This window comes from Python bivittatus, unplaced genomic scaffold (assembly GCF_059951505.1).
Source record: "Python bivittatus isolate LINGU-HERP-01145 unplaced genomic scaffold, Pbiv_v1 ctg000480_np1212, whole genome shotgun sequence".
Taxonomy (NCBI): Eukaryota; Metazoa; Chordata; class Lepidosauria; order Squamata; family Pythonidae; genus Python; species Python bivittatus.
In genome coordinates this window covers 81,893,952-81,915,868 of record NW_028277075.1, presented here as the reverse complement: position 1 = coordinate 81,915,868, position 21,917 = coordinate 81,893,952, and the positions used below count along the sequence as shown (strand labels likewise).

Genomic DNA, 21,917 nt, shown 5'->3' with positions numbered 1-21,917 from the left:
CTAGAACGGAATGATCTGATTTATAAGTTGGCATTTATATCCAATTCAAGGATGGTTGTTTCTTGCTTAAATAATAAACATACAGCTCTTACTCCCCCAACCAATGGATGAGGCCCAACTGTGCTGCTCTCCAATTATAGGTGTAGTTTCAGTAGTTCTTACACATTCTGGAAATTAACATCTGAGTTCCTGGTGCTCAGGTCTGAAAAGCCTTCTGAAAGTTGCATGTTTTAAAACTGAGTTTCAAATCATCTCTTTCCAAATAAGAAAAAAGTCTAATTCAATCTCAGAGCAGCCACTCTTTAATTTTAACATTGCATATGTGTTCGTTCTTCAGCATGCTGGATTACGACACGGAGAACCTAAATTCTGATGAAATTTATAGCTCTCTTCGTGGAGTCACAGAAGCAATTGAAAAGTTTAGTTTTCGTAGCCAAGAGGATCTAAATGAGCCAATCAAACGTGATGGAAAGAAGGACAGTGACATTGTAAGTAGACATTGAAAGAATTTTTAATTTTTGTGTGAAGTAAATATTGAGAGCAGTGATAATCGAATATTGAGATGAATAGTTTGCCATTTTGAGCATCTTCTGCATGGTTCAGTTTCAAGCAGCAACACATGGGTGGGTGACTTTGTCAACTGGGCATCATTTATATATAACAGCTTGAGCAGATCTGCTGGACTGAAAAACATACAGTGCACAGCAACATATAGTGTTGTTGTTGTCATGGAATGTTAGATCCTGTAGTCGTAACATACTTTAGGAGCATCAGTTTGAGGGATGCTGATGTACACTCATATATGCATATACAGTATTGTTTCGTTTTTTAAAACAACTATTTCCTTTAACTCTTTATATTTGCAATTCTTGCTGCAATGGAGAAAATGACAGGAGAATATCACAAAGTTAGTATCTTTAATATAAAACTAAAATATATACACATTATCTACAGAGCTGTAAAAGTATATGATCCACTATCATTCTTCTTGTCACTAGAAATCTAGTGCTTGATATATAGTAGTTCTGAGCAGATATTCAGATATCCACACTAATCAAGAGAGGATTGGTACACTGCTCAGTCATGGAGAGATGATGCTGATAGGAAAGGGTAAAGTGTTCTCTTCAGTGAGAAGACAGAACCAAAATGAACTTCTTTCCAAGAGGAATCCCTCTTCCCTACTGGCTTTGTCTTTTGAAGAAAAGCAAGAGTTTCACCTGTAGGTTTCAAGCTCCAGAGATGATCCCCCTTCCTACCTCCCCCTCTCAAAAGGAGGAGGGGAAGGGAAGGGAAGGGAAGGGAAGCATGCTTGCATAGGAGGCTGTGCTGAGCCTATTCCAAGTATTTGTTCACACATACAATTTTCTGGTGCGCAAATCAAGCAATTGGATTTATGCACAGAAATGCTTAAGTGAATGAAGTCCAGTATGCAAAGTGTTTGAAGCCAGACTACTCATCAAATATAGGATTCAATATTTTTATAATTTTCTTCCTCTCTTCAACGTTGGCAATAAATCCAGTTCACAATTTTGTTCAAAATTATTCAGCCACTGCATAGAGAAACAGTAACAAGATACTGGAATGGCTGCAGGTGACAAAGAAAACCTTATTTATAAAAAATACTACATACATTTACAAACTGTCAGTCTGAAATTAGTGTTTAGTGGAAACAAAGTTCTGACTTATTTAGACCTACTAACCAGCTGTGTCCTAAGGTTCAAAATGGATAAAGATTGCCTCTAAAAATCAGATTGCCATTGCAATGTAGCATATTATTAGAGTATTAATAGAGTTGTCCTTTCTAGTGTAATGAAAATTGGCCCCAATAAAGTAGTCTTTACAGAATTTCTTTGACCAATTGCTACAGGTTTCTAGAGATGATGGTATAGCCTCGCCAGCCACTGATATGCGTGGAAGTAGTGATGTTGTGGAAGGAGGAAGGATGGCTCTAGATAACAAGACTTCCCTACTCAACACCCAGCCCCCACGTGCCTTTTCTGGACCCCGAGCTCGAGAATACAACCCCTATCCATACTCTGATACTATCAGCGCCTATGATAAGACTGCTCTTAAGGAAGCCGTGTTTGATGATGATATGGATCAGCTTCGGGATGGTTGGTTTTCATTTATTTTCTAAACTCCAGTATTGAGCTTATTGCTCCCTTAACATTTACATGTTGATGTTAAACTGTATTAGAACATCATACTGAAACTAGCTTCTTGAATTCAGTTTACATCATCTCTTAATCAGCCTTGCTGGAATATGCAGCAGCTCTGAGTAATGGGATTTGCATAACTGTTCATTGGGAAATCCTGATGTTCGTCTGAACTGAGGTTTAACCTTATGGACATTTTTATGATCTCAACCTATTTTTACTAAGATAAATAGAAGGATGTTTTCCCACATCTTCTGGTAAGTAGTCTTGTAGAAAGGAAAGGGACTGGCAGGAATTTCAAAAATATCGAGATCATCATGAAATAAATGCAACTTATTTATTAGAGCCACTTCACATGTTGTAGCTACTCTAGTATTTCAGTATTCCGTCATTATTTGTGGCAGAAAATATGCAAGATAGAGGAAGATGAGGTACTAGGACTGTTCAAGTCCTTTGAATGAAGATATTCATAATGTACAGGAACATTTATGAAAGCACTTCTTTTTGAATCCTTAAATCAATTCTTATAGTGAGACTGGGGCCATGTCATTCTGTAAGTGGTCTTCTACATTCACATCAATGAAGAAGGCACCTTCCAAAAGTCATTCCATTGTGTGCTGAAAGCTATCCATGATTAAAAGAAAAGCCGTGGGAACAGAAACTCTATATGTTTTCATCTGGGCTCCCCTGCCTGCACAGAATTGCTTTATGGGCACATAGTGACAAGCAGTAACACCAAGAAGCAATTGTTAAAGAATGAATATGTTTAGATTATAGATAAAACCTTTGTATTTAAAGGACTCAAGACAAATTATGTTTCTAGACTAGTTAGAAATATTATGAATATGTCCCGCCGTCACCTGTTAAAATTCTTGCTTTTTTCTCTTTACTATGAAATTACTTTTTCACTTTTTTCCCCCAGTGCCCATTGATCATTCCGACTTGGTGGCTGATCTTTTAAAAGAATTATCCAATCATAATGAACGGGTAGAAGAACGGAAAGGAGCCCTTCTTGAATTATTGAAGATTACAAGAGAAGATAATCTGGGAGTTTGGGAGGAACATTTTAAGACCATTTTGCTTTTATTACTTGAAACGCTTGGAGACAAAGATGTAAGATATTATCATAGTCTCTGCTATGCTTCATAGATACTTATCACCAGGACTGTCATTACAGTATATGTGGCTAATGTTTAGATGGTGTTCTCTGTTTTGTTTTGTTTTGTTTAATTTGGCTTCACATTCTCAGAAATGCTAGCCAGTTAGATTTAATTATCCTAGATATCTACCCCACTCCCAGTTTCTCCAAAGGAGCATCACTCTGGTACTGTGACACTTGAAACTTGTATTCCTAATCGCATGGTGCCTGCTGGAGCACTGCTGTTACCCATTACCTCTGCCAGACATCTCTCCAGTTGAGGAGAGGGCCCACCCAGGATGCCCTCAAAAGGGAGCTGGTCCCACTTACAGGATAGGGACATCAGCATGGGTTTGGAGACGGATGCTGCTGCCAAAGAGTAACTGTGCCAGGAATGCACAATCTGAGAACCCAATGTAATATGCAGAGTCCCTCAAAAAATGTTATATTAACTTTAATTCAATTTTAATCAGATATGCTTACCTTGAAACTAAATTTGGTTTTTGTGTGCCTCCTTTTTAGAGGGTTGCCCTTGGTATACAACCCTAAGGCTGTGTTGTCCTCAGCCTCCCCAAAAGTTGCATACCCTGAGCTATGCCATTTAACAACAACATGACACTTAAAAGGCTAGTAAATTTATTACTGCAAAAACAAGTCTTGCCCATACTGAATGCCCATGCTGGGAGATTTTGGAAAGTTGTTGTTATTGTTCTGACCTCAGTTTTTTGCACTGAAGGACATAGTCTGAACTATTTCATCCTTCTTAAACTCAAATAAACAAATTGTAACTTAATTAGCTTATCCTGCACAACAATTGATACCTATTGATATTACGCTAATCTATTTTCTTACCCATCCCTTTAATAAAAACAGGATAAGTGACTGAAACAGTATTTCAGATTTTACACATTCATGGAATCTAATGCTTTTAGAATAATATTCTGAAAGCAGGTAATAAAATTTGTACCTGTTATTTTTTGCCATTTGTTTCTGCCAGTTCTGGTTATCACTGAGGTGTCTGAAGATTAAATTGGGATGAATCAAGTATTAGCTTGGGAATTGCAGCGATGAATACCAAAGCATGAGGACGTACTTACAAAGTTCAGTCTGAGGAAGCTAAACCATAGGCCTCTGTGTTGAAACTGTAGGCAATGGTTGAAATGGCTCTCATCCAAAAATACATCCCAACAGTTACATAACCTGAGATGTTATTTTAATATTCTCACTAATAATGATCTTCCTGGATAAAAGTGTTGGTGACTATCAGGGCTGGGACGACAACAGACTGAATGACAAAAACTAATATTGATTTCCAAAAGAAATGTGAAATAGATGTATTTCTGCAAAACGTGGAACACTGCTTTAGCTTCTTGTGTTACTAATAACACAGTATTGGTCTTTGTTACTAAATAGGAGGAAGGAAATGAAACTTAACTGAGTTTTTGGATTCTTTATGTATTTCAAAAAGAGACAGAATCAGAGCTGGGTATATGGTAAATCCCTGTCTCTTGTTCTGTTTGATACACATTTCATTGGGTGGCTTATTTTATACCTTCCACTCATACTTGACATAAAAGCTCCCAATATTTATTAGCAGCTACCTGGTTCTCAAATAAACATGCTATTGAGTTTTGCTAATGAACTTAGACCCATAATGCAAGGCTGCTGTCATGTTCACTTCTAAGCCTTGTGATCTGATTTTTTCTGATTTAAAAACTTGATTTTATATAATATAAAACATGTATCAGTTCTAGTCAACCAATGCATTCCTTGTATTAATGATTCTGAAAAGATGAATTATCTTTTCAAGATGTGCTGCTTCTTTTGATTTAGCATTCGATACGAGCCTTGGCACTAAGAGTTTTGAGAGAAATTCTGAGGAACCAACCTGCAAGATTTAAGAACTATGCTGAACTAACTATCATGAAGACCCTAGAAGCGCATAAAGATTCTCATAAAGAGGTAATTCTGATTGTCATGTTATACTTTAAGAATCAGTGTATGTGTCTATAGATCATGCTTTACTATTAATTCCAATAGCGCCTTGATCAAAACAAAACTATAATGAGCCAGTAAGTTTAAATGGCATTGGAGATGGTAATAAAAGGTTTATTAAGAACTTCCTATTTGTATTGGTATCTATGGGTTGAGACAGAAGTTATATGAAGAATAGGGATGGTACAGGAAAAGAAAAATAAACCATACCTTAATGGAACTCCTAACCCATAGCTCTGATTCCATACATTATTGGCTATGGCCCTAAATTAACTTTTCTTGTGGGTCTTCTGGGATTCCTTTAAAGAAACTACCCTGGTTATCTAGTGTGAAGGACTAAAGCATGGGGAGCCACCTTTAAGCCATATGTGGCCCTACAGCACTCCATCTACAGCCTCTAGGTCCTGCAAAACCACCTTGATGAGTACATGTTTCAGGGTTTGGGGCTTTAAGGACCAAAGTTAAAGCACCCATTTTGACTTAGTCTATCCCAGGTTTCCCCAAATGAAAAATAAAAAATACCCTTAGGTCCAAAAATTTCAGACCCATCTATTTGCAGACATTCTTGGTATCCTTCAAGCAGGATAGAAGGTCATTGTTGTTCCCCAAGACCAAAAAAGCTTGTCATTTCTTGCCCAGAGCATCAGTGACAAAGAAGATGAATGAAGAATATGAAAACTCTGAACCAATTTCAACAACTTACATGTTATACTTAATCCACACCAGATTTTCTTACTGATATTTGTTTTTAATTCACTTTAGTCCTGCATACATTTTTACATGCTTATACCATGACTCTCCAGGTACAATACAGGACTGCAACCTTTCTAACTGAAGTCAGTAGAGTTAAGCATATGCAGTTCTGTATAATATTGTGAGAACTTTTACATACAGAAACAAAAAAGAGAGCTTTTCACCACAAAATAGGACTAACAGAATAAGCTGCGCTATATAGCCATTTAGCTGTTTACAGGATTGTGGTTTTAAACACATTATGACTTACTTAAGCAAGCAAGCAACATGGGAACAAAAGGCATAAGCATTGTCTTAAAAAGAAGGGCCAGGAAATATTTAATCCTTTTAATAAATCAGCATGTCTTTATTATGTTTTCTTGGAATCAGAGCCTTTATACAACAGTGTTTTGTGTGTGTGTAGCCACAATTAGCAGCAGCTGTAACAGATTTCCAGATAAAGCAGTTGGACAAAACATTTTGTTCTTAAGGAGTGCCTTTATTGGCAGGCTTCTCCCTAGTGTACATTCTTGTTGTCTCACCTTGACTTTGTGTTTCTTTCTGAATTACCTGTGCAAGTGATGTGGGAAACCTTGCCTTCTCCAACATCTTTTATTTTGGCCAAATTCATACATGGACATTTTGCACTTGCAGCTGGTGGTTTGCAATGTAATTGAATGTAGTTGAGGAATTGCAGAGGGAGGGACGGAGGAAGGGCAAACATTGTTGAAAAACTTTTGAACAATATCTAAGGAACCAGCACTATCTATATATTGTCAAAGAAATCTGGAGGTTGGTGAGACAGGCTTTAACTTAAGGAAGCAGTGCTGAATCTTCTTCAGCAAGGTTTTTCATTTTGTTTGCTTAACTTTTTTAATTTAAGAAAGTTTTTTACAATTAGTCCAGAATATGAATTAAAGCAATTAGCCTGTAATTTCCTGGATCCCCAACACCCTTTTTAAAATGATATTATATCGTCCACTTTCCAATATATAGTAGAGTAGTTGATCTTAAAAACATGTTGTAAAGTTCTGCCATTTTAAATAAGATTGCTTTAATAACTCTTGCATGGATGTCATCAGGATTCAATGATTTGCTTGTTTGCCTACAACTTCCTTTGTTACTACATTTTGTCTTGAGCCTTTAGACTCATTTCCTAAAAATAACTATATCACCATTAATACTGTCCTGTATCTTTTGCATTGAAAATAGACACAAATAATTTTTATGTTTTCTGCTTATTCCTCCTTTATTCCTCCTTTTATTTTATTGTCATCCAACTGCCTCCTTTTATCTGTTTCCTCCTTTTGATATAGTTAAATATTTTTTTATTGTTGATTATTAGCAATAGAACACTTTTTTGACTTTTTATTTCCTTGAATTTCCTTAGCACAACTTATATTCTTTTTTGTTCTCCTTTTGGCAGGATTTCCATTTCTTAAGGAATCCTTGCACTCAATATCTTTCTAGCATAAGCCGTCCATTCTACCATTCTATTATGTCCTAGTAATGGGGGCAAGGAAATAAAGGCATATCCTTGGACCCAGGATAGATATTGCTTGTCTGGCCAAATGCTGAGTTCTCTTTTTATATTGCTCCAGTTTAGTTATTATTCTAGGAAGAAATGAAAATCACTCCCCTGCTGCTGCTGCTTCTTATTTAAATACTGATGAATTCTGGACTTTTGCTCCGGACTTTAGCTTGTATTGAGCTAAAAGGGAATCTACTAAAATTTTAATTCACTACATCAATTTTCTTCTGAAAATTCTGGGATCCATTGTAGAATTAAACATATGTCTGAAGCATATGTCTAGAAATCATATTCAAAGGGATGACTATTCTATTTTATTCTGCATTGGTCAAGATCTTACCTTGAACACAGTGTCCAGTTCAGAACACCACACTTTAAGATGGATTCACACAACCTGGAACTATGCAAAGAAGGATCAGGGCATTGGAAACTTAAAATTCTGTGAGAACAGAATCTTTAGCTTTTCAAAAAGTCAACTGCAAGGAGGATGAAATAGCATTCTTCCAGTACCTGAAAGCTCAGAAGAGAATCCTGACTTGTTCTCTGTTGTTACAGAGTGCAGGATATGGAATAATGATTTAAGTTATGGGGAGGTATATTCAAGTGAAAGTTATGAGACAGAAATCACTTTTCTATTAGTATAACCACATAAACAGTAGAATTTCCCTTTGTTGGACAGCTTTAAGCAAAGGCTAGGTAGAGATGTCCTGATCATGGACTTGATGAGCTAACTGGCTCCTTCCAATTTTGTATAAGTTTACAATGCTGAATTATGAAAATATGTTAACATTTTTATCCTAAACCATCTATATTTTTGTGCTTAATTTTACACTTCAAGCAGCCTTCATTCTCATGAGTGTACAGTAGCTAAACTCTTTGTATTTTCTTGTTTATAACATTTTTGTACCAGTTATTATGAGTGAAATATATATACACACAATATGTATGGAGGTTATGTGTATATATGTAAGGGGAGGTATATGTTATGTATCTGTGTTATGAATGATTTAGTATGACAATGAAAGAAAATGCATTTATACTAACATTTAGTCCGTTGAACAAGTGAGTGAATAAAAATGTTGAACACACTGATTCACATTTGAATAACATTGGAATAGGCAGCTAGATTGCTATGTGAAAATCTATCCTGTGCTTCACAATTCCTTCTGCAATTCTTACATATGTATAGGATATGCTAACCAGAATAAATTCTAGGTAGAAAATACATCTGTTATTTATGATGGATATCTGAATACAGCTTATTGTATTCAGAGCAAGCAAATCATTTTGACAAATAAATATATTATTTTAACTTCATTTTCTCAGTAGTAACATAACACTCTTCATTTATTACAATGAAGATCTGCACAGTTACCATCCTACCCTAAAATGCAGAATATACAAATTTAAGGTAAGTCATTGGAATCAGGAAACAGTCGCACCCATTTTCTCCTTAATGTTTTCTTTAGTATGTTGATCTGCAATAATGAGTTCTTCTGACATGTTTTGTAAATACAGAAGAATGTTTCCAATGCCAGCATTTTTTTTCAGTGTTCTGATAGAAAAATGTATTCAGAAATGTCCAATCTCTAGAACAATCAGTATAATATCATAGCTCTAAGCTTGCAGTTGACTATGCTCATGGTTCTCAAGGATGGAAACATACGTATTTTCTGTAACGCTGTAACTTTAACCATTCTCTCTTCTTCCCCTTCCCAATCCCACTGTAGGTTGTGAGAGCTGCTGAGGAAGCAGCTTCCACTCTGGCCAGCTCCATCCACCCAGAACAGTGCATCAAAGTGCTCTGTCCCATCATTCAAACAGCTGACTATCCAATTAATCTGGCTGCTATTAAAATGCAAACTAAAGTCATTGAAAGAATCTCAAAGGAGTCATTGCATCAGCTCCTACAAGACATCATCCCTGGGTTGTTGCAGGTATGCTTCTGTGTATGGGATTGCTCAATTGCTCCAAGCTGCAAATAACATTTTCATTTATTTTATATTGGCATCTCACAAATTATAAGACTAATTAAATTGAATGAAATAATAGTAGGAATTAGAGGTTAATGCATATGAGGAATGTTTGTGCTAAGGACCCATTTCAGCCATAAGTCCATCCAAAGCCACCCTCCTCCCCCTTTCTTGCATTGCCAGCCTTATTGCATCTTGTTGGATGGAAAAGCGAGGTGGAAGCAAAGGTGCAGAAACAGATGTCTTGTTAGTGGAATCAGCTTTGTTCCACCTGCATCCTTTCCATGGCTCCACAGGGCAACTTCTGTTGACTTGATAAACCATTCTGTTTTATATGGAGCACTTCTTTGCACAGGAAAAATGGATGGCTTCAAGGGCCAGGAGAGGGTCCCTGTCCAATCCTCCTTTACTCAACCCTGTTCTCCAGCCCTGTTGGGATTTTTTAAAAAAGTTTATTGAATAAATGTTTCTATTTATTTCCCACTGCTGCTTTACTTATCTTTAATAGCCTTCAGGTGTGGCAAACAGTAGGACCTCCAACTTTCACAATTTTTTTCAGGCCTACACTATTTGTTATTTTCAGACAGCAGCAATCAAAGAATGGTTGAGTTTCCTTTATCACCTTCACTAAATATTTTGTTCAGGCAAGTTTTTGTTTATTTAGAGAAACTCATTCTGGAAACTCTCAAAGGAAGAAACAGAACCTCCCTAGTTGTTTAGTGAAGGAAGGTCAGTTTCTGCCAAATGGTCACAGACAGACTAAGGAAATCTCTAATCCTGTGACATTGTTCAAGTAAAATTCTTGGAGTCTGCTGCTCTCTCTCTCTCCCTCTCCCCTCGCCCCCGCCCCTGTCTCTGAGGCACAAGGCTCTGTATAGCCAGTCTTAGTACCAGTAAGTTTCTCTCTGGCTTTGACTGGTCTTATGAATCACCTCTCCAGTAAAAGGCTTGAAGCAGTGGATGATAAAGTTAATATAAAATCTGAGAATACCAACATTGTTGGTGAGGTTTTGAAGAAGTCCTTTATTTGCACTCATTGTCTTTCTTGCTTCTCACAGGCTAATTGAAGGTTGAAGTATCTCACCTGATTTATTGTGGTGTTTCCTCCTCAACCAGTTTGCTTAAGGACAGGTTCTTCTGTCCTCTCTCTCCTATCCCCTCGGGCCAAGCAGATTCTCTAGTAGCTCTGAAATAGCAGTTGGGGGAGGAAAGGGCCTTTCAGCCATTCTGGAATAAAAGTAATAATTTTTAAAAAACACCAAGAAAGAAAATACAGAGTAAAGTTAATCAGGAAATTAAGCCAAGCCTTTTTTTGTTGTTGTCCATTGTTTTAGCATACGACATCTAAAGAAGCCTGCACCATATGCTCTTACAATTTTTTTTAAAAGCTTAGTTTTAGACAGACTTAAAGGACTTCTTGTGATTTGATTCTCATCAAAGTTCTACATACTTGGGACTGACAGTGTTAGATTGCGTGCTGTTTGTTCAGAGTGGCCAAAGGGCTCCCAAAATGTTTTTCAAAGAACAGAATAAGGTTGGGAGGTGGATGTCATCCTTGTTTGTTGGTTTCATTTATAAAATCTCTGTATTCAGTGGGGGCTTTTTAACAATCTTAAAGCACTAAAGGTTCTGGTAATCACTTTTAAAGCCCTATATGGCACGGGGTCAAGTTACTTGTGAAACTATATCTCTGAGGGTTTCTTTGCTTTCCAGCAGATACAACAGGGTGGTCAGGACCTCTGTTTTACAGAACTGAGGAGGAGTGCCTTCTCTGTCACAGCATCTGCCCTGTGGAATAGCCTCCCCCCTGAGATTCAGGTGGCCCCAACCCACTTGGGCTTCCAGAAGGCTGTTAAAACATGGCTTTCCCCCCAAGCGTTAGGGCCAGGATGTTAGGGGAGCCCAATATCCATGTGTGTTTTTATGGAATTGTTTTATAACATTGTTTTTTTTATTGGATTATTTTAATTGGTTATGGGTTTTTTATATTGTTTTGTATGTACTATTCACCACCCAGAATTCTGTATTTAAGATGGATGGCTATATAATTTTTTTTAATAAATTTTTTGATTTCTTTCTCTAAAATGTATTTGATGCATATCTAATGCTTCTCAGCCTTTTGGCTAACATCAGGAATTGTATCGAATTATATAAAGGCAGGGCCAAGTTATGTCTTAGAGACGCAGACCTCTTTTTGGAGTTAGTGATGAGGTAAGAGCCATGTTATAGAAGGAAGCTCTAGTAGGGTTCCAGTTGACTTACCCAGCATCTCTGGTTATCTGGCAAAGTATCCCATCCTTTAATTTTATGGTACCCAGGATTTGTTTTAACTATGATCCAATTCTTTGATTGTTACCTCAATGGTATATCAAGTGTTCTAGCAAAGGACAGCTTAGCATTGTGCATGCTCATGATGAGTACGGAAAGGAGGGTGACATCTATGTTGTATTTCTCAGTTACTTCAATGGGTGGGTGTTTTCCAGGAGTGGGTTTTCTCTCTGCGTGTTTGTGTTTGTGTTGTGCATTTTCTCTCTCTCTCTGTGGGTACCATATATGCTTGTGGGTTTTTTAAGTGTTCTACCTGTCATTTGTGAGGTGTTAGATTGGATGTGGCTGTTTATTGGATGTTATTTTTCTGGCAGATTATGTTTTATTTGTCTTTATTTTTCTGAGCATTAATTTCCCCTACACCTGAGCTTACTAGCTTTTCTTACTATGCCCTCAGTGGATTGACAAAGAGATTGGATGGAGTGGAGTTTGAGCTCCTTGGAGAAAGGCAGGACATAAATTGAATGCATACATGTATAAAATAAAAACAATTAAGTGCCACATCTTTTGGGTCAGATGTAATGAATGATAACAGTAAGACTGAATTCATATACCTACAAAATGATTTCATATCGGAGTGGTTCACATACTAAGCCAGAGTTAGTTTTAACCAGGGTTTGTTGAACAGTCCATTGTAATCTGATTCTCATATAATGCAAAGCTGCTCCCCATGATTTATAAACTACAAGTGTTGGTTCACACATTAATAGCTGCCTATGTGCTTGTTTAAACATAAATGGTAGCTGTTCTTGCCCAATCCTTAGGTTTCGTAAATAGGTACTGGTGCCTTTTGGAATTTACAGTTCTTTTCCCAAAGGGTAGCTAAGGGGAGATGTGCCACACAAGCTGTTAAATGTATGAAGCCTGCTGAGTTGTTATTTTTAAACCTAGAATTCCTAAGTGGCTAGTTTTGAGCAGAAAACTGATCATTCATAAAAATTTCCTAGTTCCTTTCATTCCATTGGAATCATAGACTCCAAAGGCCATTTTTCATGTTTTAAAAATGAACTACCAGTTGGTTTTTACACACATTACCACGTATTATATAGTTTAGCTCTGAACTACTCATTCAGTTGTTCTTGTTAGGCTTTCCCTGCTCTCTGGGTCACATCTTTTGTCTGCGTGATTCCGGTTGCATGCCTGAAAATCAATCGATTTTGATCTGTGGAGTCCTTGGGGTTCTCTGAGCTTGGTTCTTTTCTTGCAAACATTTCATTACCCGGCTAGGTAACATCTTCAGTGCTAGAATGGGATTTTGATCTCTGTTAGGCACACTCTCAGTATTCTAAAGGAGTGTGAAATAGCCTATTTAGTTTGACTATGAGTTGAGTAACTTGTAGACATACCATGTAGTGGTACATAGAGTGATTTTATGCATTTAGAAGGGTGGCTATCAGGATACAAGTTAGCTTGCTGATCAGTTTGGTTTTGTTGAGGAACATGTATTTTCTTTAGAAAGAAATGAAATACTTCTGGTATGCCCAATGTGAGGGGAGATCCTTTGTAAGATCTCACATAGTGCTGAGCTGTTTCCTTTTCAGTGAGATGTTTAGTGATAATGTATAGTGCCTGGTTACTGTGGGTGACAGTATTTAGTTCTGAGGACATTGCAAGGTGAATATTGTTGAAATACTGTTTTACCAAACTGCAAAATGAGGCAGAAGAGAAAGCATTCCTTCTGAGTAAATCAGATTAAGGGGAGTAGCACATGAACTTTTTAAAAAATGCTTTTTTACTAAGTCCCTTACTAAAGGCTAAAGTCAAACCAAGGCCATAGTGATGATGAATAGTGTCACACTTTGACTATGTGACTACGGCTTGATCTTTTTTTTTTCCTTTTTCAGTTTTTTGTCATATTACATGGAATTAATAAAAGCCATAAAAACAGTGTAAGAAACACATGGAATTGTGTAAGTCAGGGCAACAAGTCATCTTGTCAAACTGGAATAGGATATTATGACTTATTCTGAGCATAATTATAATTTCTTTTTAGTAAGTGATGGCATACTCTTTTGCTGAGTTGAGGTAGTTCATCTTTTCCAAACAATTAGAAAGTATTAAAAGGCAAAGATTGCATATAGTTGAAAGCTATAGGCAACTACTTCTCTGCACTGTTACAGTTGCCAGGCACTATGAGAAACAGAACCCTAGACATTTACCTGAATCATATGTCTAGAAATGTAAAACATGGCTATTTTATCCTCCTGCTCCATTTGTGAAAAGGAAACCTAATCTGATTTGTCTTATGAATACTGTGCCCCAGCAGGGGCTGTCCCAGTAATAGGTAAGAGTGAAAAAAACTGGAAATATGGGCTGAAGTTCCTTGTAACCTTCTCCCAACAGAGGTCACTCTGAGCCCAGGGCATAAGCAAAACATAAGCTCAGCATGTCTCTGTTTTATTATGATCTTTTCAAAAGGTGATGTAATAGAATGATTGTATAATTATTTAATTCCTGCATACAAGCCAGATACCTTCTGGTGAAGCTCTGCTTTGACTGAAGGAGTACAGCCTTTCTCTTCACTTAAATCAGGCATGGAAACTTGTTTTCTGTCATATTCCCACCTAAGTCTGTTGAGAACCAGACTGCATGCAATTGGTAAAACAGGTTACCATGTTCTATTTCTCTGACACCTCCTTTTCTCTCTCTCTTCACACAGCAGTCTGTCAAGGAAAGGTAGATCACTTTGCCAGGGATCTGAACTGATTGATTGCAAAAGATAGATAAAATTAGGCTAGAGGGCTGCAGGAAGCTAGACAACTAAATTAAGGACGATGTACTTATGCGTGTGTTTATATGTTGTACTTTATTTGAGAGGGCAGTCTCTCCGCATAACAAGCAAAAGACCTACATGTTGTGATTTCTTCTCCTCCCATCCCATAGTTCCTACATTTTCGTATAAAACTAAGGCAGACTAACAAACTATGATAAGGTGGAAACAGTTGCCTATTCAAAGCAATGGATCATTTAATCATTTAACTGCAAATAAGATTCCACATAAATTTCTTTCCCAAATACTGCTGAATTAGGTCTGAGTTTTGGACTGAACCAAAGAACTACTTTGAATCATCTTTCTTTCAGACATAAATCTAATGATTAGCATGTGCAACTTAATTATATTTTGATCACTCTTAATAGTGATCTGAGCTAGTAAATACAAACAGAATAATAGTCAAATCGATCCCCTGAAAAAACTAGGATGGGGAAGAAGATGAAAATCCAGAAGCTAAAAGACAAAAAGTAAACAAACCTGATCAGTAGGGGCTCAATACACTTATAAGCCACAGATTTTGACTTTGTTTTGGAGGAATAGAATGAAAAAGAATGGGAACTGCATCTGTTTGAACAGGGCTGAAATGTTAGAACTTAAGTATCATGCTTCAATATTTGGTCTTAGTACTACTTTAATCTCCATTTTTTTCTCCCCTTTGGCAGACCATTCTACTGTTATTATTGCACTAAACAAAAACGGGCATAATATTACAGTAGAATTACTTAGAAATCACAGTTGGTTCTTGAATTTTGAAAATTGCAAATAGAGGAATTCTTTCTATGTCTCACATAAGGTTGATGTGGTCTTCCTGGAATTAATTAGCTACAATGCTGCCTTACAAAGCTGAATGATCTGCTTGTCTGCTAGAAAGTAACAGGCTACAACTACTGGCCAAAGTGTGATTATGGGAAAAAAAAATAAACAGCTTAATCTAAAACCCTTCAGGACCCAGTTTTGTACATGGACTTTTCTATCTGTTCTGTGCATTTCTGGAAAAGCCAATTTTGTGCTTTATTAGCAAACTTTAGTTAGTTACTTAACTGAGCTCATTATGCCACTCCAGTCAGTACTGACTCTGAGTGGCTTATATACTTAAAATATGTAAACAGGATTAAAACAATAGAAGGCACCCCCCCACCCTATACAGAATAACAACAACAACAAAACAACAACAACAACAACAATAATAATAATAATAATAAAAAATCTGTATCATCATGTACCAAGACAATACCCATCAAATAAACAATCCCAGTTGCAGGAGAACAGTTCACTCTGTACCTACCCCCAAGGTCTGCTGAAACAGACAGATTTAATGGCTTTTCTAAATCTAAATAAAGTTGGGGCCAAGCAGATTCTGGCTTTGTTAGTTAATTGGGCAGCTGTTCTTTTGTTGCCCAATGTCCCATTAGGACCTACATTTTATTGGGTTAGACCAGCTTGTGGTCACCAAACTCCCATAGCATCCCCAGATCATGTCTCAGAAATTGAGTGTTAGCAACTAGGCAGGTAGCATCATTTCTCCTTTTTCCACTAACAAACCCATTTTTCACTTTAAATATCTTCACCCAAAAGTGAGAAAAATTTCTTTTCCAAAAGGTCTCCAGAAATTGTGCAATCAGAAAAGATTTCACAAATAGGAGATGAGGTGCAACGATGAAAATCCAAAATGTGGGGCAAACATTTCAACCATCAGATTTGCAAGTTTAAATTTCATCTCAAGTTAAAGCTTATCCACTGAATGCATTCTTAGTGCTAAGTGTTGGATATCAGATTACTTTGAAGAAAATATTTTTCTCCTCAGCCCTTCTTGTCCCCAGACTTTTGGTCCTAATCAGGTGTTACTGGCTATGCTTTTTGGATATTTTATCCCCCTGTAGACCAATATGACTGTTAGCTTTGTATGATGCTCACTGCTATGGCGTTTTTCTAGACATCTGAGGCAATTATTAACAGAAAACATCATTTATCTCCATGCAATTGATGTGGCTAATTAAAAATATACATGTTGAGTCTATATTTATGTATGGAGTCAGTAAACCACTTGTCACTTACTTTTACACTGTAGTAAAGTAGGGTCTTTTTGTTTGCAATGATGCAATAAATTTTTAATACTTTTTTTTAAAAAGGCACAGAGATGGACAGTGATGTAGCAGTCTTGGGGGGGGGGGTTATATTTAATAAATCTGTTTTGAAAAAAATGCCATGTATCCATCTCATTCATCCTTTGAGTTTCTAAAACTAAAAGAAGAAAAGTGTTTTTGATTCTCATGGGAGTTTATATCTTGTATCTAGGGTTATGACAACACCGAAAGCAGTGTTCGCAAAGCCAGTGTATTTTGCCTGGTGGCCATCTATTCAGTGATTGGTGAAGAACTGAAGCCTCATCTTGCACAGCTGACTGGGAGCAAGGTATGCGCACCGCCGCTTCTGTGGCTTAACTACAGAATCTATCCTATTCAACCCAACCTTCATGATATGAAGAGGACTTGTAACCATGTTTATATAAAAGTACATTCACAGAATGAAGGGGGCAAGTCTTGAAACTCGCATCCAAGATGACAGTTGGTAGCACATGAGAGAAATGTGAATCTCAGCCACTGACTTCAGATGATCGTTAGTTTTATGAATGGCAAAGTATCTCCTTTACAGATATATCTTTGAGTCAATTAAACAACTGACTTCAGTTTGTCACACTCTTAGTAGATTTACACATAGAGAGCTGTGACACACACAAAATAGCAAGAAACAATTTGGGAACCAAATTGCCAATAAACCTGGAAAAAATGTACGTTGAACTAGCCTGGTTTTTAAATCATAAGAAACATACTTGGCATTTCTTAAAACCTGAGACCACTGGTTTATTTAATACAGGATATTTTAGTTCTCTGTTCCAAATTTCTAATATATTATCCAAATTTATTTTGATATTTTAAAAAAAATATTGATAATATTTGGGTTTATAAAATCCTTTTCCAATCCCTTCAAAGTAAACAGAATTTCAGAGGCTGCTGAAGCATCCAAATCAAATATGGAACAAAACAAATGCTTTAGCTATATTTTTTTTTGTCATGTTGATGTTTTTTTATAAATTATATTCATTTTGTAGTCTTTCAGAGATTTTTAAAAGGTTGTTAATAATTAGTTGATTAAGAGTATCTATCTTTTTTTCATCCCATGTTTTCCAATAAAATCAAGCACTTGCCAGGATTTCAAAGAAGCCAAATAATAGCTATTTAAATGAGCCCACACTGAAATATTACCCATGCAGAAGGATTAGAATATTTTAACCCAGAAAATAATATATGGGAAATCAAATTTTCTTGCTCCAGACATTTAATTAAAATTAGGAGAAAGGTCTCTGAGTACATCAGTACTCTTTAATGCAACATACCTTCTTCTTTAAAAAATGCGGGCTTTTTTTCTTTCTGCAAAGAAAGAATTTAAAGATACTCATTTTGAATCCAGTGATACTAATAGCTGAAAATAACATTAAAGATGAATAAATGTAGTGATTAACAAATTAAGAATGTAGGATTAGTGGTGTGCAAATTATCTTTAACTGGTTTTATAATAGGTAAGGAAAACAATTTATTTTGGAGCCAATTTTGAAATTTGGGCACTGACAAGGTTCCATTGATGGCAGAAGAGAGCGGGGCCCAAAGGTTTCTTTCAAACTTTGAAGACCACCCGTCCTTATTCTCCTATAAAACAATGGCAGTGATAGCAAGAGAGAGATAATAGACCAAATTCCTTTGCGGTGCCTAGAACATTCAAATGACAGTACCCAGTATGCCAGGAGACATGGAAAGGAGAATTGAGAATTAGCAGGGGCATCAGGCTCCTTGGAAGATATATGCCCTAGGAATGCCAACAGCCTCCTTGTTTCCATGGATGTTAGCAAGTAAACTTTGGTGGGAAGGAGTGGCTGCAGTGATGCTCATGAGCCTTAAGCTTGCTGAACCCCAAAGTAATTAAAAGCTAAACTAAAACTTATCATGTTATTTGAGGGTAGCCCTTTCATTTTGTATTTGATTATGTGAGCCTGACCCTGAATCTACTTATGATGCTCATTCTGTAGAAACATCTTGCTCAGGATAGAAGTGCTGGAATCTGAGAATACATTTGTGATGGGAAATCTTATGGAAAAGGAGTGCAGTATCAGTTACACATTTCTTAGTGTGAGGAGTATCATAAACAAACAGTAGTGGAAGACATCTGAATTCCATCACCCTGGCAAGCTTTCCATTTTTGAACTTCAGAAGTGAACTGTAGAATCTAATATATGGATTTCTTAATGGTAATGACAAAAAATTCTACAATAAAAATATTGCAAAATAATTTACAATGATTACATCTACCAGAATAATGCTGGTACTGTTCTACTTGCATGAAAAATACACAAGTTCCCTTTTTGGGGAGAGCTACTTCGGTAAGTGTTCCCTTGATTATGGCAGTAAACAAATAATAAAAATAAATAACAATTCTTAATGACCTGCTCTGAAATGATGAAAATAACTAAAAAGTGTGAAAGCTCCTTTTTTTTGTCCTTTTTCAGATGAAGCTCTTGAATTTGTACATAAAGAGAGCCCAGACTACCAACAGCAACAGCAGCTCATCTTCAGATGTTTCTACACACAGTTAATGGAGACCTTTGGACATATGTGTAGACATAGAAACAATCAACTGTGCCTCTCAGAAACCCTTCCCTCATCAGCACGCTCCATCCGCTGATGGAGGCCATGCAAATATTTATTGCAATCAGTATTTTTAGTCCTTTTAAAGCTTTTTATTGTAGGAGATTCTTGGAATTGAATATAAGGGAAGCAAGGCCTGGATTGCAGTTTTCATTAAAAACAAGGCAATAGTGTACTATGGTTAAATACATTGCAGTTACATACTGTCTCTACTAAGATCTGAAGTAGTCCCAGAGCTATATAACATGTTGGTGTTTTATCAAACAGATTTCTTTGATATTGATGGAGAGCTTGAATTTATATTAGACTATATTTGTATTATAGTCATACTTTTAACTAGTTACTCTAGTTTCCCCAATTGTCAAGCATCGTTTTAGAACTGAGCTTAAAAGTTGGAATGATCTGCCGTTTTTTCAGACAAAATCTATACAGACTATAAAATCAAGCCCTTCAACTAGTTTTTTTTTTTTTTTTTTAACTTAATCATCTGTGTGGCAAAGGTCATGAAAATTCAAGGAACCCTGAGCAAATATAAAACAGTACAATCTATACAGGGCAATATGGTTAGTTTTGTAGAACTGATTCAAGAGCTGCCTCTGCACAGACAACTCAGTTTACAATTTCTTCTCAGTGTATTTCAACATATTTTTCAAAATGTTTGAAATTGCAAATTGCTCTTAATATTCCCAGTTCTAACCTACCTGACACAGTTTTACTGTTTGTTTCTTTGTTTTAATGGAGCTCTGTTTTGTTACAGTATTTACGGTATTCCTTCTGTAACAACAGAAATCTGTTAGTATGCACTGAGACTGGATGCACTGTAATGCCTGTATACTGGTCAAGACCTAATGTTGCTGTCAGAGAAACCTGTCTCCTGGGAGATACGTGTGACATTCTACTACTGCTGCTTCGATGTTCCATGAGAAACATGTACTTTCCAAAGCTCTGATTGGCTTCCTGGGAGCTGCAACACAGATAACCAGGCCTGCCTGCCTTCCTTCCTTCCTTCCTTCCTAAAGGATTTCTTTTGTTTGTCAGCTAATGTTCCTTAGTGCGACACTTGTTCTTTTAACATTCACCTTCACTCATCAGGAGTCGTCCATCCTTTGAGTACTCCAGGATGGCCTCCTTCTGCTCCCATTCAGCCTGAATTATTTATAATAGTTTTTGTGTGCCCAGCATATCTATCGAATTATTTCCATCTTAGAATTTCAGACATTACCTTTTTTTTTTTTTTTTTGGCAGTGCTCAAAGGGCTAGCTTAATCTGCAACAATTTGCCTTCTTTAAAGCTGTACAATTGGAGAATGTAAGACATATTTAAATGCTCTGGGCAGAAGGATTCTTTAGCTACCATTCCATCCATGCTGATGGAGTTAGATCTGCATGCTGTTGGCACAGAGAGAGAGAGAGCCAGAATAGAGGGCTCCCTCTTCCCCCAGCATGGTCCAGATGTGTGCAGCTGCTTTTTCTCTTGCTGCCTTCTTAGACAGGGCTTTAACTTTTCGAGAAAAAAAGATGTTATTTCCTTCGGGGTCTTCTCCATTGTCCCATGTCCCTTCCCTTTTCAGGCCATTATATCTGAAAATTTGCACAGAACAACCTGCCTGATATTGGGTTGCCTTAGATGGGGATGCTTCTGTTCTGATGGGGCACCAGTGTACCCAGGGTGGGAGTATACGACCCTGCGCAACCCTTTTCACCATCTAAATCCTGTCCGTCTCTTAATGTAGTGCTGAATTATCTGAGGCATGTGGCTTTCTTTGAAAAGGTACACTACGTGTGCTTGCTGGATTACAATACAAGACTTTTCTATCACTTCCTGTTAGCTCTCAGTAACCTGTATAAGTAATGTACCTTGCAACATTGTTACATAAATCTTCTTTCTATCACCCTCCCAGCCCCTTTATTTATCAAGTGTAATGGTTCGTATTAAAGGACAACAGAGAAATATTTGTAGAACGCAGAAAAAGTTTGCTAACAATAATAATGTTTTAAATGGGAAGGACGGGCTGGCAAAGCTTATCAAAACAGTCAGCCATCAGAAAAAGTTTCTTGGCACAGTGTTCATGCGCATGTATTTAATTTTGATTTTGGGTTGGTTATTTTATTTTATTTTCCTTTTTTTTTTTTTGCGCTTTGTCATGTTACATCCATATCTTGTATTTATATCTTATTTGTTTCACTTTGAGTGTATCATGGCAAATGTACAGATGTTTTTATGTTAACATTTACATGATAGAATTTGCTAAAAAAATAATAAAACTTTCTGAGTTTGCCCTAGAATAAAAGAAAATTAAATTTAAGTCCTTATGGGAGCTTCTTTGCACTATTTCTTTGCATTCCCTTTAATGATAAAAGAATACCTTCAAGATCATGTTGTTAAAATGCTTGTTTTAAACATACTTTCTTAAACTCCAAATCACATTTGAATCACACGTACACAATCTTAGATCTGTGCAGGCATTCAAAATATAGCTGTGTGTTTGAGATTGGGTATTTGATCAGGAACATGACTGTGGTATAAAAGATGCATCAGAAAGCAGTTCTACATAATGCCATTCCAAATGGTAATTTTCATAGGGAAAATGTGTA

The 21,917-nt window shown here is 36.7% G+C and overlaps 1 protein-coding gene across 5 annotated transcripts in view; it reads left to right on the top strand.

The window, feature by feature from the left end:
* Positions 1 to 21,646, top strand: part of CLASP1 (cytoplasmic linker associated protein 1) — a 201,066-nt gene extending 179,420 nt beyond the window's left edge. For all 5 annotated transcript variants that reach the window (XM_088146424.1, XM_088146425.1, XM_088146422.1 and 2 more), the window contains 7 exons: positions 338 to 488; positions 1,868 to 2,114; positions 3,079 to 3,269; positions 5,128 to 5,256; positions 9,283 to 9,489; positions 16,922 to 17,038; positions 19,185 to 21,646. In XM_088146424.1, coding sequence (XP_088002550.1) covers positions 338 to 488; positions 1,868 to 2,114; positions 3,079 to 3,269; positions 5,128 to 5,256; positions 9,283 to 9,489; positions 16,922 to 17,038; positions 19,185 to 19,271 — 1,129 coding nt within the window. In that variant the 3' untranslated portion in view covers positions 19,272 to 21,646. The remainder of the gene's footprint in view (positions 1 to 337; positions 489 to 1,867; positions 2,115 to 3,078; positions 3,270 to 5,127; positions 5,257 to 9,282; positions 9,490 to 16,921; positions 17,039 to 19,184) is intronic.
* The last annotated feature ends 271 nt before the right edge of the window (positions 21,647 to 21,917 follow it).